This window comes from Heterostelium album, assembly GCF_000004825.1.
Source record: "Heterostelium album PN500 unplaced genomic scaffold PPL_scaffold10, whole genome shotgun sequence".
NCBI classification, from domain to species: domain Eukaryota; phylum Evosea; class Eumycetozoa; order Acytosteliales; family Acytosteliaceae; genus Heterostelium; species Heterostelium album.
The window spans coordinates 608802-623024 of record NW_008805072.1 but is presented as its reverse complement, the minus strand read 5'-3'; the positions used below and the strand labels follow the sequence as shown (position 1 = coordinate 623024).

The 14223-nt window shown below is 34.6% G+C and overlaps 6 protein-coding genes across 6 annotated transcripts; 4 read left to right on the top strand and 2 right to left on the bottom strand.

The window, feature by feature from the left end:
- Positions 1 to 144: 144 nt before the first annotated feature.
- stt3 (dolichyl-diphosphooligosaccharide--protein glycosyltransferase subunit STT3) lies at positions 145 to 2618 on the bottom strand (the record flags this gene model as incomplete). The annotated part of the gene is made up of 4 exons (XM_020583016.1): positions 145 to 1612; positions 1704 to 2168; positions 2260 to 2320; positions 2501 to 2618. 4 exons carry the CDS (start codon positions 2616 to 2618, stop codon positions 145 to 147), a joined length of 2112 nt encoding a protein of 703 aa, XP_020429797.1.
- A 593-nt stretch (positions 2619 to 3211) lies between these two features.
- derl2 (derlin-2) lies at positions 3212 to 4263 on the top strand (the record flags this gene model as incomplete). Its single annotated transcript, XM_020583015.1, has 4 exons — positions 3212 to 3432; positions 3548 to 3641; positions 3729 to 4033; positions 4128 to 4263. The coding sequence occupies 4 exons, from the start codon at positions 3212 to 3214 to the stop codon at positions 4261 to 4263; spliced, it is 756 nt and encodes a 251-aa protein (XP_020429796.1).
- Positions 4264 to 4499: 236 nt separating this feature from the next.
- PPL_12275 (uncharacterized protein) lies at positions 4500 to 5629 on the top strand (the record flags this gene model as incomplete). The annotated part of the gene is made up of 3 exons (XM_020583014.1): positions 4500 to 4664; positions 4758 to 5273; positions 5366 to 5629. The coding sequence occupies 3 exons, from the start codon at positions 4500 to 4502 to the stop codon at positions 5627 to 5629; spliced, it is 945 nt and encodes a 314-aa protein (XP_020429795.1).
- Positions 5630 to 6654: 1025 nt separating this feature from the next.
- PPL_12274 (uncharacterized protein) lies at positions 6655 to 7878 on the top strand (the record flags this gene model as incomplete). Its single annotated transcript, XM_020583013.1, has 1 exon — positions 6655 to 7878. The coding sequence occupies one exon, from the start codon at positions 6655 to 6657 to the stop codon at positions 7876 to 7878; it is 1224 nt and encodes a 407-aa protein (XP_020429794.1).
- Positions 7879 to 7984: 106 nt separating this feature from the next.
- Positions 7985 to 9975, bottom strand: cpnA (copine family protein; the record flags this gene model as incomplete). Its single annotated transcript, XM_020583012.1, has 5 exons — positions 7985 to 8276; positions 8376 to 9172; positions 9239 to 9597; positions 9688 to 9775; positions 9856 to 9975. The coding sequence occupies 5 exons, from the start codon at positions 9973 to 9975 to the stop codon at positions 7985 to 7987; spliced, it is 1656 nt and encodes a 551-aa protein (XP_020429793.1).
- Positions 9976 to 10480: 505 nt separating this feature from the next.
- On the top strand, positions 10481 to 13519 carry PPL_12272 (uncharacterized protein; the record flags this gene model as incomplete). The annotated part of the gene is made up of 3 exons (XM_020583011.1): positions 10481 to 10484; positions 10606 to 10794; positions 10920 to 13519. 3 exons carry the CDS (start codon positions 10481 to 10483, stop codon positions 13517 to 13519), a joined length of 2793 nt encoding a protein of 930 aa, XP_020429792.1.
- Between the last annotated feature and the right edge of the window lie 704 nt (positions 13520 to 14223).

Genomic DNA, 14223 nt, shown 5'->3' with positions numbered 1-14223 from the left:
AATAATGAAAATATATAACTTTTGTTATTGTTATTATGACACTTATATATTTATTAATATCTTTTTTTTTTTTTTTTTGATTTGATTGATTTTATATAAAATCCAATTTGGAAATATATTTTAGAGATATTATTATTCCTTTTTTTAAGCTCTGTTTTCCAAATCTTTAACCTTGTATACACGAACCAACCAATGGAGTGAAGTGAAAGCTTCTTCGAGATAGGTAAGTTGGAAGTTCTTGTAACCGATCTCAACGTTTCTGACACGATCGTAACCGGATGGTTTACCATAGTCAGTGTTGATCTCAGAGAAACGGTAGTAGCAAAGCTTGTACATCAATGTGTTGAGCATCTTTGGTGAGGCACCCTTGTCGATACGGTAGTGTCCGTTGGCAAGATAGTCAGCCTCCTTGATCGATGGGTCGGTGGAACCACCGATACGGACCATCCAGAGGAACTTGTTGATATCGTCGGAGGAGTAACCAGTTAAACCACCAAAGATAACCAAAACATAGTCTACGTCGAGCTCCTTCATGAGTTTGTAGGCGTCTTCTTCGGAAGATGCGAATGCCTTACCGACCTGGGCAATGTGTGAGTTGTTCCAGGTGTTGTTGTCGACCAGTACAGTACGATTGGCCATCGCAGACAACTGATAACCATAATCCCACCATGACATGATACGTGCATCATCTGGGGTGTTTTGACCGATCCAACGATAGGCCTCACGGAAATCGTCGAAAATAATACGGGAACCGTCGTTTTGCTTGGCAGAGAGAACGATCGATGGTGAAGAGTAGGCCTCAGAGGTGACCCAGGTACAGTGGAATGCGTAGAGAACGAGGAGAACAGTGATGACACCGATCATGACATAGCTGGATTCCTTGGAGTTGTCGTTGGCATTGGCATTTCCAGTGGGGGTTGGCTCCTTGAGTTTACGAGTGTAGGTTTGGAGGGTCGATGAGATGGCGACGGCAGCCAAGACACAGGCAACCGGTGCCAAAACGAGCATCAAACGAACCATAACACCAGAGAAGTAGATCGAGGTGATACCGTAGAGGATCAAGAAGATGTTGGCGTCGGTCAACTTGGAGAAACAGAAGTAGAGACCGGCTGGGAACAAGAATACCAAGATGTGGAGATCGAAGAAGTACGATGCCCAGGTGGTTGGCTGATGCTCAGATACAGAGGCAATAATTGGGATGTTGTCACGAGCGTAGGTTGGATCCAAAAGTGAGTAGAAACGACCGGTCCATGGTGAAATGTAACCAGTGATGGTACCGATGACAAAGACACCAAAGGCAACAGAGAAGACAGTCATGATGGTCAAACGTTGGAGACGGGCAAATGCCTCAGTGGAAAGATGTGACTTGACCCAGTTGAGACCAGAGAACAATTGCAACAATCCGAAAACACCAATGGCAGCCATATGTTCAGACGATTGAACTGGTTGGAATCCAATGAAATTGATTTGCATCGAAAGAATAGTACCAATGACAAACAATGTTGAATAGGCAACATACAAACGATGTGAGTATCTTCCAGTCAACAACAATGCCAAAACATGTAATGGAATCAAATTAATAATGAATACATAACCACCCCATGCACTTGCCCTATATTATTTAAAAATTAATCATGATTAGTATTAGTGCCAGCAAAAAAAAAAATAGAGAATAAACTGTGATAATAGAGAGAGATAGTTACATGTAGAAGTAGGCGAGTGAACAAATGGCAGCCCAGAACAAACTACCGGTGTTGACGGATTTAACCCAACAGTAATAGGTGAAGATCAATGCGAAAATAGCAATACCTTCATTATCGAATGAACCAGCGACGGAACGAGAGATGTAACCTGGAACGATGGCAATCATGGCGGCGGCGACCAAACCAGTTTCGGTGTCCTTAATCTCCTTGGCAAACTTGTAGGTAACCATGGCGGTGTTCGAGGCGAACCATGGGGAGAGCAAAACACAAACGTTTCTAATGTTGACAGTGAGATTGAGTGAGTTCAAAACCCAGTGAACAGCAGCGGCAGTTGCCATCAAACCTGGATAGATGGTACCACCAACGATACGACCCAATGGATACCATGATCTCTCATCGAACCAATTTAAAAAGTTATAGAATCCTTCTGCTACCAAATATTTGGTTGAACGGAAATTGAAATATCTATTAAATTATCCAAGTTGTGTGTAATTTGTTAGTTAACTCTCCAATTCTACACTATTATCAAACTATGGTTGCCAACTATAATACTTACGGATCAAACTCATGAATTACAGATTCATAACGTAATACAGAGAATAAACGTGTTGAAAAAGCTGTTTATAATATCATAATAATAATAATTTACAAATAAGAGAGAATATTATTAATAATCTGTTTCATACAATGTATGTATTTGGATTCGAATTTTATCGATCATTCCACATAGACTAAATGAAAATGGGTGAATGACTGATTCAATCGGGTTGGAGTTGAAATTGATTTCTAAAATTTACCTAAAACATAGATTAATGATAAGATCAAGATCTTCAATAAGAACTCTTGATTTTGCTTTGATGCTGCAGAAGCACCAAATCCTGTTACCGATTTGGTATTGACAGTTGTGGTTGCCATTATCTATAAAAGTTTTTTTTTCTGTTACTACTAATTAATAACAAATATAAAAACCAATATTATTTAATTTGATGATGATGGTGATCCTCAATATAATTTAACAGCAAGGGGTTTCAAGGTCACTCTATAAATGAACTTTGAACATAAAAAAAAATTTACAAAAAAAATTTTTTAAAAAAAAAAATTAAGGATTTAATTTTTAAAAAAAGTACCTTGATGAACAAAAAAAAAAAAAGTGTCAACAAAACATTGACTCACACCATCACACAATCCACAATGACTCATCTTTTTTTGAACTTCCAAAATTTACAATAATAAAAAACCCACAACACCTCATTAAATAAATCTCAACATTTTAATTTCATTAAAAACGATACAAATAAATAAAAAAAACTGTAACATTATAATATTCACTATTTTTTTTAAGAATCAAACATATTTCTTTCAAAAAAAAAAAAAAAAAAAAAAAAGTTAATAATTTAAAAAGTAAAAGTAGTAGTGGTGGAGTAGCAGACCGATTTTTACCTTTGTATAATATATATACTATTTATAATAAAAAACATTAATAAAGAAACAGAACAGTAATAATAATAATGGCACAACCATTCGAAGATTGGTATAAAAGTATACCTATAGTTACGAGAATATATATGAGTGCATGTGTTGTTACATCTGTATTTGTATATCTAGATGTTATAAATCCACTGCAACTCTACCTTAATTTCCCAATCATATTCAACAAGTATGAAGTTTGGAGATTATTGACAACCTTTTTATTCTTTGATGAGATTGGTTTAAATTTCTTGTTTCATATGTATTTTTTGTAAGTGTTATAATTAGAAATCGATCGATCGATGATTGATTCACAGATGATAATGTGATGATGTGATGATGATGATGATTAACTCTTGATCACTTTATAACAATAGAGTAAGACACAGTAAGATGTTAGAGGAAGGTTCATTTAGAGGTAGAGCTGGTGATTATTTATTTATGTGGATTTTTGGTGCTGTTTTCTTGTTGGTATGTTAAAGAAAAAAAGAAGAATCACACAATAGTTAAGATATAGTTAGCAACTAACATTCATTTTCATTTCCATTTTAATAATAGATTATGAATGCATTCTTATTTTATACAAAAATATATACAAAGATATTATTTTTAGCACCATCATTAGCTTTTATGATTGTTTATATATGGAGTCGTAGAAATCCCAATATGCATATCAGTTTCCTTGGTTTGTTTACATTCAGTGCACCCTATTTACCTTGGGTTATTTTGGGTGTCAGCTATCTGATGGATCATAGTCTGGCATTTGACATCATGGGTATTGTTGTCGGTCATGTATATTACTACCTCGAGGATGTCTATCCACAGATTAGCAATCGTCGTATATTGAAAACACCTTCATTCATGTAAGTTAGTTAAACATTGTTAGCTTTTTTTTTTTTTTTTTTCAATTATTATTAATAATAATAATATTTATTTTTTTAAATAAAATAATAATAGTAAACAACTGTTTGATAATCCAAATCAAAGATATGAAGATATGGCACAGCAAGTTAGAGGAAGAAGACCTGCAGAACAACAACAACAACAACAGCAACAACAACAAGAAGAGGTGATAAATGATCCTGTTCATTAAAGAGTTTTTTTTATAATCAAAAAGAAATAAATTGTTAATAGGTCGCCAACACCACTTCGCTCGTAAACACAACTAAATTCCACCTTACAAAACAAAAAAAAAAAAAAAAAATAAAGGAAATGAATTTTCTGAATCATTTTTTAAATTTTTTACAACTTTTTAATTTTTATATTAATATGATTGATATACAAAAGAATAGAAAGTGTGTATTAACTAGAATCATAGTATTAATAAAAATGTCAAAAAAGCCTCTAGAGAAACAGCCACTGATATCAAAGTATAATAAGCATGTACGTGATATCATCATTATATACATTCTCACTTTTATGATTATATTGGGTTCTGCATCTTGTGCAATGACTATATTTCTCAATCTATTACCAAGTGTATGTACAGAGCAAGTAGATTTAAATCTATATTATTACTATATATTCTATATCAATAAACATATATATATTGACAGAGGTTGTATTGATCGATCGTTTTTTTAAAAGATCGCAACAGGTAAAGAGTTTCTACCGACAAAGTGTACGGTTATCAATCATTATGTGGTGGAACAGAAACACGTCGATGCAGATACATGTTTAGTTTTGAATCACAAGATATGGTGGTATCCTCTGCTGGGACAGAATGCATTCTATCATAACGTCGTCGAGAATGGCAATTACACAAACGACTCTGGCTCGAATGTTATTCCTCTTTTAGAGCTATTGTTATCAGACACGAGTGGCAGTATAGATAATAGCAGTAGTAGTTACTCTGGTACCTATAGCGGTTTTATGAGTGGAAGCTACAGCTACAGCAGCGAGAGTAGCGCTAGCAGCAGCAGCAGTGAAGGTCATCCCGACAGCAGCAGTAGCACAGTCTCTAATATCACAGGAATCAATTGTTTTCAAGGATTGTTTGAAGTTACCTACTCAATAGGTAATCAGACTACAATGTCAACCAATATCAGTGGTACTTGGAATAGTGAGAGAGAATGGGTTAAAGGTTATCTAAATGCATTCCCTGTATGTTGTTATTATTGTTTTTTTTTTAATCAATTCAATTCTATTCAATATACATACTTATTATTATTTTATTATTATTTATTAATTTTTAGATTTCAGATCATTCAAAGTGTTTCTATCAAGATGGAACGGAATTGAATGCCAATTGGTTTAGTGCACCCAAGTTTACAATCTCATCAGTTGTTTTAATATCGATTTCATTTTTATTCATTGTTGTTTCATTTGCGCTCGATGTTCATTTCATTAGGAAACACAGACTCTACGTACAAAAGAAAAAGATGATAGAACAACAACAAATTCAACAGCAATCACATCACTCCTCATACAATGTTATATCAAGTCCTATTATTGTTTAACCAGTTTTTTATTTATCTATTTTTATAATTATTATTATTATTTATTTAATTCATTATCTTATTCTATCTTTTGTTTTTAAAGTAATAGAATATGTTATATAATTGTATACACTCACACAACACACATCAGCTTATCTTATTTCTAACTTTAGAAAAATCAAAATCATCATCATCACACAATTAATCTTAAGTACAGAATTTTCGTTGTGTTGGAATGTGTGTTTAAACGATATTTTTGATGTGGTGGTGTGGTTTTATTGTGCAAGTTCAAGAAAAGTTGAAATGTATACATTTTCGTATTGGAAATGAACAGATAATGAATGTAGCAATCAATAATTCAGATATTATTATTATTATCACCATCGAATAATATTAATATTTATTTCATCATTTGTAATCTTTGTTTTGTTTTTTTTATTTATTAAAAGAAAAAAATGAAATTAACATTGTTTATAGTAATTATATCAACTATTACCATATGTTTATCATTGTCATGGTCAACCAATGCAAAAGAAAATATTTATCTGACATGCGGCGAATGCCTCGATACGATGCCACGTTTGGTCACTCTGTCACTTCCCAGACTTTTAAATAGTAAATTAAATTTTAATAATTTGGTGAGTGTCTGTGGTAGGTCTAAAGACAATGATTTTTACAGGGGATACTCTGCGACACTAAACAAGCCAATGCTTTTCATTGTAAGTTATAATTAAATTACATATCTTGATAATTAAATAAAATTCTAAACCTTTTTATTTTATTTTTTGTTAAACTTCCAGTGCGATCTATTTTTGGAGAGAGCCAACGATATCCAACATTTGGCAGACACAAATACATCAAATATTCATATTTGCAAAAATTTGAGATATTGTTAATAAATAAAAGTGTTGTTCTATGGTTTATAATTTATTGACCTGTACCATTAAATGATATTTATATTATTTCGATCATTATTTTTTCAGAAGTAATAAATTTTAAAAAGCGCGCGCAATTTTCAAATTATCCTTTCATCTATTCTTATCTAAATGAATATAACATTGTATCAATCAACTAATTTGGGATTGTTCCAAAGTACATCGTTAGTCGATGGCACTTTATATATACATAAAGTACAGTCTGGTGGTGGAAGTTCAAATGATGGTCGTAATCAAGTGAATCATCAACAACAACAACAACAGGTACAACAATACTCGAAGCTTGAGAATCAGTTGACTGTAGATCTAGAGGAAGAGTGGTTAGAGAGACAAGAGAACATCTTGCTCAACGATATCAATGCCAGAGTATCAAATACTTCGATACTTGGTGATCGTCCAAAGAAGTATATCATCGGTGTAATTAGTAACTCTGGCAATGGTAACAACAGCACCAAAGGAAAAGGCAAGAGAGCTCAACGTGATAGAAATCAATTTGCTACATCTTCAATTCGTAATGATGTTCATGAAGAGGAAGAGGAAGATGTTGAAGAGGAGGAAGAAGAACAAATAGATGAAGAAAGTATAACGGATCAAGAAGAAGAACAAGATGAAGAACAACCACAACAAGATAGAAGTGCAGAAGATCTAAGTATTGTATCAGATATGAATGAGTCGATAAATAATAATAATACAACAACATCGCCAGCAACAACAAATAATAATAGTAATAGATTCGAAACATTCTCCTATAGAAATCTATTGAGATTGGCTAGTAATGTTGAAGAGAGTATATCAGATATAGACGTTGAAACTACCGAATCATTGTCATCTCTAAACAACTCATCCATACACTCACAACAATCATCATTGATAACCAATCTCAATAATACAAGTAATTTGCAACAAAATAATAGTGAAAATCAAGAGGATATGGATATGTCTTGTATTAGTATGAATCAAAGCATAATGAATCAAAGTTTGAACCAATCAAGTCTAAACGATCAGTCGGCAATCAGTATGAACCAATCAGCAATCAGTATGAATCAATCGGCAATAAGTATGAATCAATCGGCTATTAGCATGAACCAGTCAGTGACTAACGATGAAGATTACGATGAACATTCGACATCATCTTCATTGCTGATCGACGATTTGGTAACAAACGAATTCTATATACAACAACAACAACAAATACTCTTACAAATAGCCGCACAAAACAATAGTCAACTTGTCAACGACAACGACCATCAAAACGATAGCTTCAATGGTGCTATTAATGAAAGTACAACAACAACAACTGATCACGATAGTAATTCAATGGATATTTCAATGTAAATCTAGTTAATATAAATATATAAAATGTTGTAGTATATAGTATAATTATAATTCATTTGCCAGTAGTTTATTTGTTATTATTGTTTTTTATTTATCTTTTGAAAAATTAAACAGATAGATTAGCCATTTGGGCAACTGGAACTGATGCATTTACTTCAACGTACTTACGTGGTGGATTTGGTCTGATTCTGTTGCATTCCATGTATTCCATGAATTGTCTTGGGATCTCACGAAGAGTCTCCTCGGCCAACATGTAGAATGGCTTGTCTCTGAAACTCTCATGAGATACGAATTGAACGATATCTCTCTTGGCAATCATACCAGCACCATTCGAAAGAGGTCCACCATCACCATCGAGTCTTTCCATACTTGAGAAATTAGCGCTTCCAACACCAATACTAAAAAAAAAAACAAATGATAATAATTCAATTGTCAAATCAATAACTATTTAAAACTACACAGCTATGACTTTGATTAAAAATAATAATAGTACTTACATAACAATTGATAATGGTTTTTCAGTTGCTTTGATTATTGCTTCGATGGTTTGTTCCATATCCATGATTTCACCGTCGGTAATGATCATCAAGATCGAATATTTCTGATTGCTCTGTGAGGTGTTGGAGAGTTCCGATGCTCTCTTGATTAGAGGTGCGAAACAGGTTGGACCTGAGAGTGAAACAACGGTGATGTTACGGTAGTAGACATCGAGAACACCTGCTACACCACGAACATTTGGATCCAACTCTTTGCCAGAGGATGGGTCGAGATTCATTGAGAAACAATGGTTGGTAACTGGCGATCCTGGGAGGTCACCACCGAATCCAAACACTGGAATCATTCCATCGAAATCGTATGGTGCCAAAACACTGCCGATCGAACTGATTGCGTTGGCATAGGCATTTGGAATGGTTGGATGCTTGTAGTGCAAACTCTTGACATTGTCTGGTGAGAGATTCGAAGCGGTACAATCGATACCGGCAATCAATGAAATCTCACAACCGCCCATCAAATAGTCCATAAACTCTGGTGCTCTATTCAAACGAGCTTCATAGATCTCGACGGTACCAGAGTTGTGGTACGACGATTTCTTCTCCTTTTTATTTTGGTTGATCAACTCCAACTTTAATGGCATACTCAAAATTGCCTCTGCAGTGGTATGGAATGATCCAATGAAATCGTGCTTTCCAATAGAATCGTAATCAAAGAATGCGAATAAAAGGTCTCTCTTTACATCACCACCAGTCAATTCATCCATACTAATTTCTGTTAAATCGAAAACTGGATTCAATGTCTAATTTGTTTGTTTTGTTTCGTTAATATTAACAAATTAAACTTTTAGGAGGATTGATAAACATACGTTGTATTTAACTTGACTTTGGTAGACTTGAACAAATCCGGATGGAGTGCTCTTGGAGACGATAAAGTATGGGTCACTCTTTCCAAAGAGATCCTTCTTGTCAAACTTGTCACCACTCATACGGAATGCCAAACTCATCTTTGTGTTGGTTCTAATGAGCTCTGCGCTTACGGTCAAATTACCAGCATGGTGACCATGCTTTGAGAGAAGGGTAAGCTTTGCGGTACTTCCTGGGGCAGAGACAATCGAAGCCATAGAATACTCTACAGATCCAATAAAATCATCACTATCATTCCAATCTTCATTATCGATATCGACTACAACGAACTTTAATCTTTGATTTCTTTCAAAGTAATAATCTAGAATCAAAAAAAAAAAAAAAAAAACAATAATATTATTAATCTATCTTATCTTAAAGATAAATGGTCATCAACTTTATAAACACTTACCAGAGAAGACAGGTGTTTTGAAAACTGGATTCAAACTGTTATTAATCTTTTCAGTTTTTCCAAGTGGCACCATCTTTTCAGAATCAAACTATATTAAATATTGTATTTTAATTTAAAAAATTTGTAAATAATATTAAACTTTTAAATAATATAGATAGAGTAACATACTGATGAAAATACATAGACCTTGGGGTCAGACTTGGAGAGTACATCTTTATTTGTAAGATTAGTACATGAAATTCTGAGCTCAACCTTTGAAGTTGGTGGATGTGGCTGTTGTGCAATCATTTCTCTGTCAACGTTTAAAGATAAATTCGTATCTTCCTTTTATATTATTACAAATGATAAATGTTATACAATTTAATAATACTTATAATATTACAATTTAAAAAAAATGAAATATTTTATTGTTTGACCATTCTAAAAAGATCTGTGCCCCAAAACAATTTTCAAAAAAAAAACCAAAAAAAAAACCAAAAATAATCAAAAAATTCGATCATGTCCAGATCAACTGGTACTCACACTCACAGATAGATTTAATTTTATCCTTACACAAAAAACAACATTAAATTTAAATTTTTTATGAAATTGGTAATTAAACAGATCTGTTTAATTATCATTTTTATGTCCAACCTACAAGTTTTGTTGTCTTTTGTCTCTGCAGTTGTAAAGACAAGAAAATTAAATTGTTCACAAATAAATTGATCATATGATCTATTTAAAAAAATATAGTTGAATTTTGAAAATAATTTTTTTAAATAAAAAAAAAATTAAATTAAAACAAATAACAATAATGTGTTTGTATTAAGAAATTTTTTTTACATTGGGATTTTTTTCAATTTTAAAATAATATTTACCCGATAATAAAAATTTTAATGAGGGTTTTTTCGGACCTTTTTTCATTATCAAAATTTGTAGTACCAAAAAATCAACTTCTACAGCAACAACAATTCATTAAGTTGCGACAACAATCAAATAATCATAACGATAACAATAATAATAGTAGTAGTAATAGATATAACATGAAATACTCAATTATTGTTATTCTATCACTATTGATTCTATCGATATCATTAGTAGTTCAATCATCAAAGATACAATATGGATGTAGGTTTTGGTTACAGTGATTTTAGAGAAAATAAAATGAAATAAAATAAAATTAATCATCTGATCATCATTTTTTACTTTTCTTTTACTATTTTTTTACTATTTTTTTTTTTAATATAAATTAGATAAACAATTAAATACTAGTTTACCTATCAAATTTAATATTATTGGACCATTTCCTATTGGTGAAAGAGAGGAGTGTTACGATACTTTAGAAGCTTACGGTGGAATTTGGAATATTCCAATTGGCGATGACACATTGTATCCATCGGAGCTTGGAAACGATGGTAAAGTAGGATGGACACAATACACAGCATCAACACCGGGTTCAGTGTCGATCGATTGGAGTTCTTCGATCTCCTGGCAATTCTTACAGTCGGTATGGGGATGGAATATATGGCTGTGGTACGGTTATGCCGTCGGTGAGCTGGAAGTCGCCCAGAAAGGATCGTACATTCTCCAATGCACTGGAACACGTGCCATTTTCATTAGATACCCAGACTCTGACTTGATCTTGGAGTTCAATGGTGACTACTATTCCTATGGCACCGGTGCACAGTCACTCATTCTTCCGGCTGGAGTATACCAATTCGTCGTGAGAATGGACAGTTCGGTGCGTTTGAATCAATCGCCACTAGGATCGTTCTCCTGTTCTTTCACACAAGCAACTTCACTGCTTGAACCGATCGGAGCAGACACTCTGCTACCGGACATTGTGAACGGTCAACTCAGTTCACCATATGCATCGATTACCGTCCTAAATACTTCACCAGGCATTCTACGTGCACTCAGTGCCAACGTAAGAATCTCAGGTGTGTCATCGACAACCAGCTTAGCTGTCAACTACAACCTCAACATTGCACCAAATCAAAAACTGGCAATTCCTCTCAATATTTCATTTGGTGACTTGGTAAGTTTGTCGCAATGTCCATTGCCAGCCGATATCGACATTATGGTGAATGGACAAATCGTTGTAACTGTCAGCTCAACCTTTAATTGTACACAATATCCAAATCCATACACTTTTACTTTCTTGGACTATGATAACACCGTTCAGTATGCTGTTACCAATCCTCCAATCGACTGTCAAGGACAACCATGTGGTGTAATGCTTGCTACCCATGGTGCCGGTGTCGAGGCAAACTCTCAATTCTGGATGGACGCTATTCCACGTCAGCAAAACCTCTATATCCTCTATCCAACAGGTCGTCGCTCATGGGGATACGACTGGGAGTCGGCATCGCGTATCAACGTATTCAACGCACTCCAATACCTAGCAACAAACCTTCCAGGTATTCCATCGAATATCAAATCGGAATATCCAATTGACGCTACCAAAGTGTTGTTTGTTGGTCATAGCATGGGTGGACATGGATGTTGGTCTCTGTTATCACATTTCGGTGATTTGGCAATGGGTGGTGCATGTGCTGCCGGTTTTGTTAAACTTCAATTCTATGTTTTCATGAATACCAAACCAGGATACTCTTATGTTGATCCAATTCTTCAAGGATTGTTGATGGCATCGATTGCAGAGAATGATAACGATATGTATACTACTAATTTGGCTGGTTTGCCGTTGATGGCACGTTATGGACAGAACGATACCAATGTGAATCCATGGCATTCGCGTCGTATGGCTCGTATGACTGCCGAAGCCAACGGAAATGCATCGTCAGTTATCATTAGCGAGGTTCCAAACGAAGGACATTGGTTCGATGGAATTCTCGGTGATTCATACATGCAGCAATTCTATCAGTCGATCATCAGTGGTGGACTTTCACATCCACCCATTCCCAAGACATTCACTGTCACCACGAACAATCCTGCATCATCGGGACAGCGTGCCAACATTGAAATTCTTCAACTGACAACACCATTCCGTGTTGGTAGAATTCAAATCACTCAGGTTCCTCAGCCAAATGGCGACCTCTACTGGGTCATCTCAACTCAAAACGTAAGAAGATTCGGAATAGCACCGACACCAGTTCGACAGGTGATGCCAACACACGTGAAAATCGACGGACAACTCTTCTCAGTTGCCTATTTGCCAAACTATCATTTCACAGCACCCGATAAATATGGAATCTACTGGAATGTATCGGACGATACCACCTGGCAGCAGTTGGAGCGTTCTGCTTCCACCTACGGACCGATGAGACAAATTTTCGAGAAGCCGTTCTCGATTGTCACCGGATCCAACGTCAGCGTTGAAACTACCGAGGTTTTCGAATGGGCAGCTTCGTACATCTCCAATTTCTGGCAAACATACGGTCGTGGTTCGCCTCAGATTGTTAGCGACGCCGAGTTTGTGCCGACCGCCGACTGCGCCACTTCCAACTACATCCTGTTGGGTTCGCCCTATGAAAATGCTGTCACCAACAAATATCAACCACTGATTCCAGTGACATACAGCGAGTTTGGATTCTCAATTGGACCGACCAACTATGAAGATCCAACAATGGGTGTGGCTACACTAGCTCCCAACCAATGTGGAACCGGTCTGATATTAGTTGTTTCCGGTAACTCTGTAGAGGGATTCCTCAAAGCTGTGAAAGCAATCCCACAAAGATCGGGTGTTGTCGTTCCAGATTATATGGTTGTCGGAAACGAATGGGGATTCAAAGGTGCCGGTGGAATTGTAGCTACCGGTTTCTGGAGTAACAATTGGCAATTCAATACCGACTCTGCATATCAAGCATTAAATTATAACTCTGCGTGGTTATAAAAATAAATATTAAATAATAAATTCTAATTTTCTTTTTGATAAAATATACATGATGAATTTTTTTTTAATTTTTTTTTGCTTTCTCGTCTCTGAGAACTGACCAATCAAATTTAGAACTAATCAATTCCTTACAACAGCAACAACAACTTCAATCAAAACTAATCATATGATTTCAAAACAAATCAAAATGCACCTGGTTGGGGTATATAAAAAATTTCAAGATTTAAGAAAAAAGACTTTGATTCAGATTTTGGACCTGATAGCAGATGATGATCTCTATTATCAGAATTAATCCAACTAAAAAATAGATTTAAATGTAAACGTGAAAAAAAAAAAAAAAAAGCAAACCTTTGACCCCCACCCACAATTATTTGGATATGCAAAAATTTTGATTACAAAAATAGGTGCTCATTTGATATACAAAAAATTTCATTTTGAAACAATGTTTTTGGTTTTTTTTTTTTTTTTTTTGATCAAAGGAAAAATTGGATTGGTTTATTTTTGCGAAAAACAAAACAATTTTTCTAAAACTGATAAATGGGGTAATAATCAATGAGAATGAATGAGTGCTTGCCAAACCTTTAACTACCGTTTTTTTTTATAATGGCAGAATTAAACCAATGAGAGACAGTGAGCGCTCCATGGCAAAAGTGTTTATTGGCACAAATGTCTTGCGAAATGATTAATTCGATTGAAATATTGAA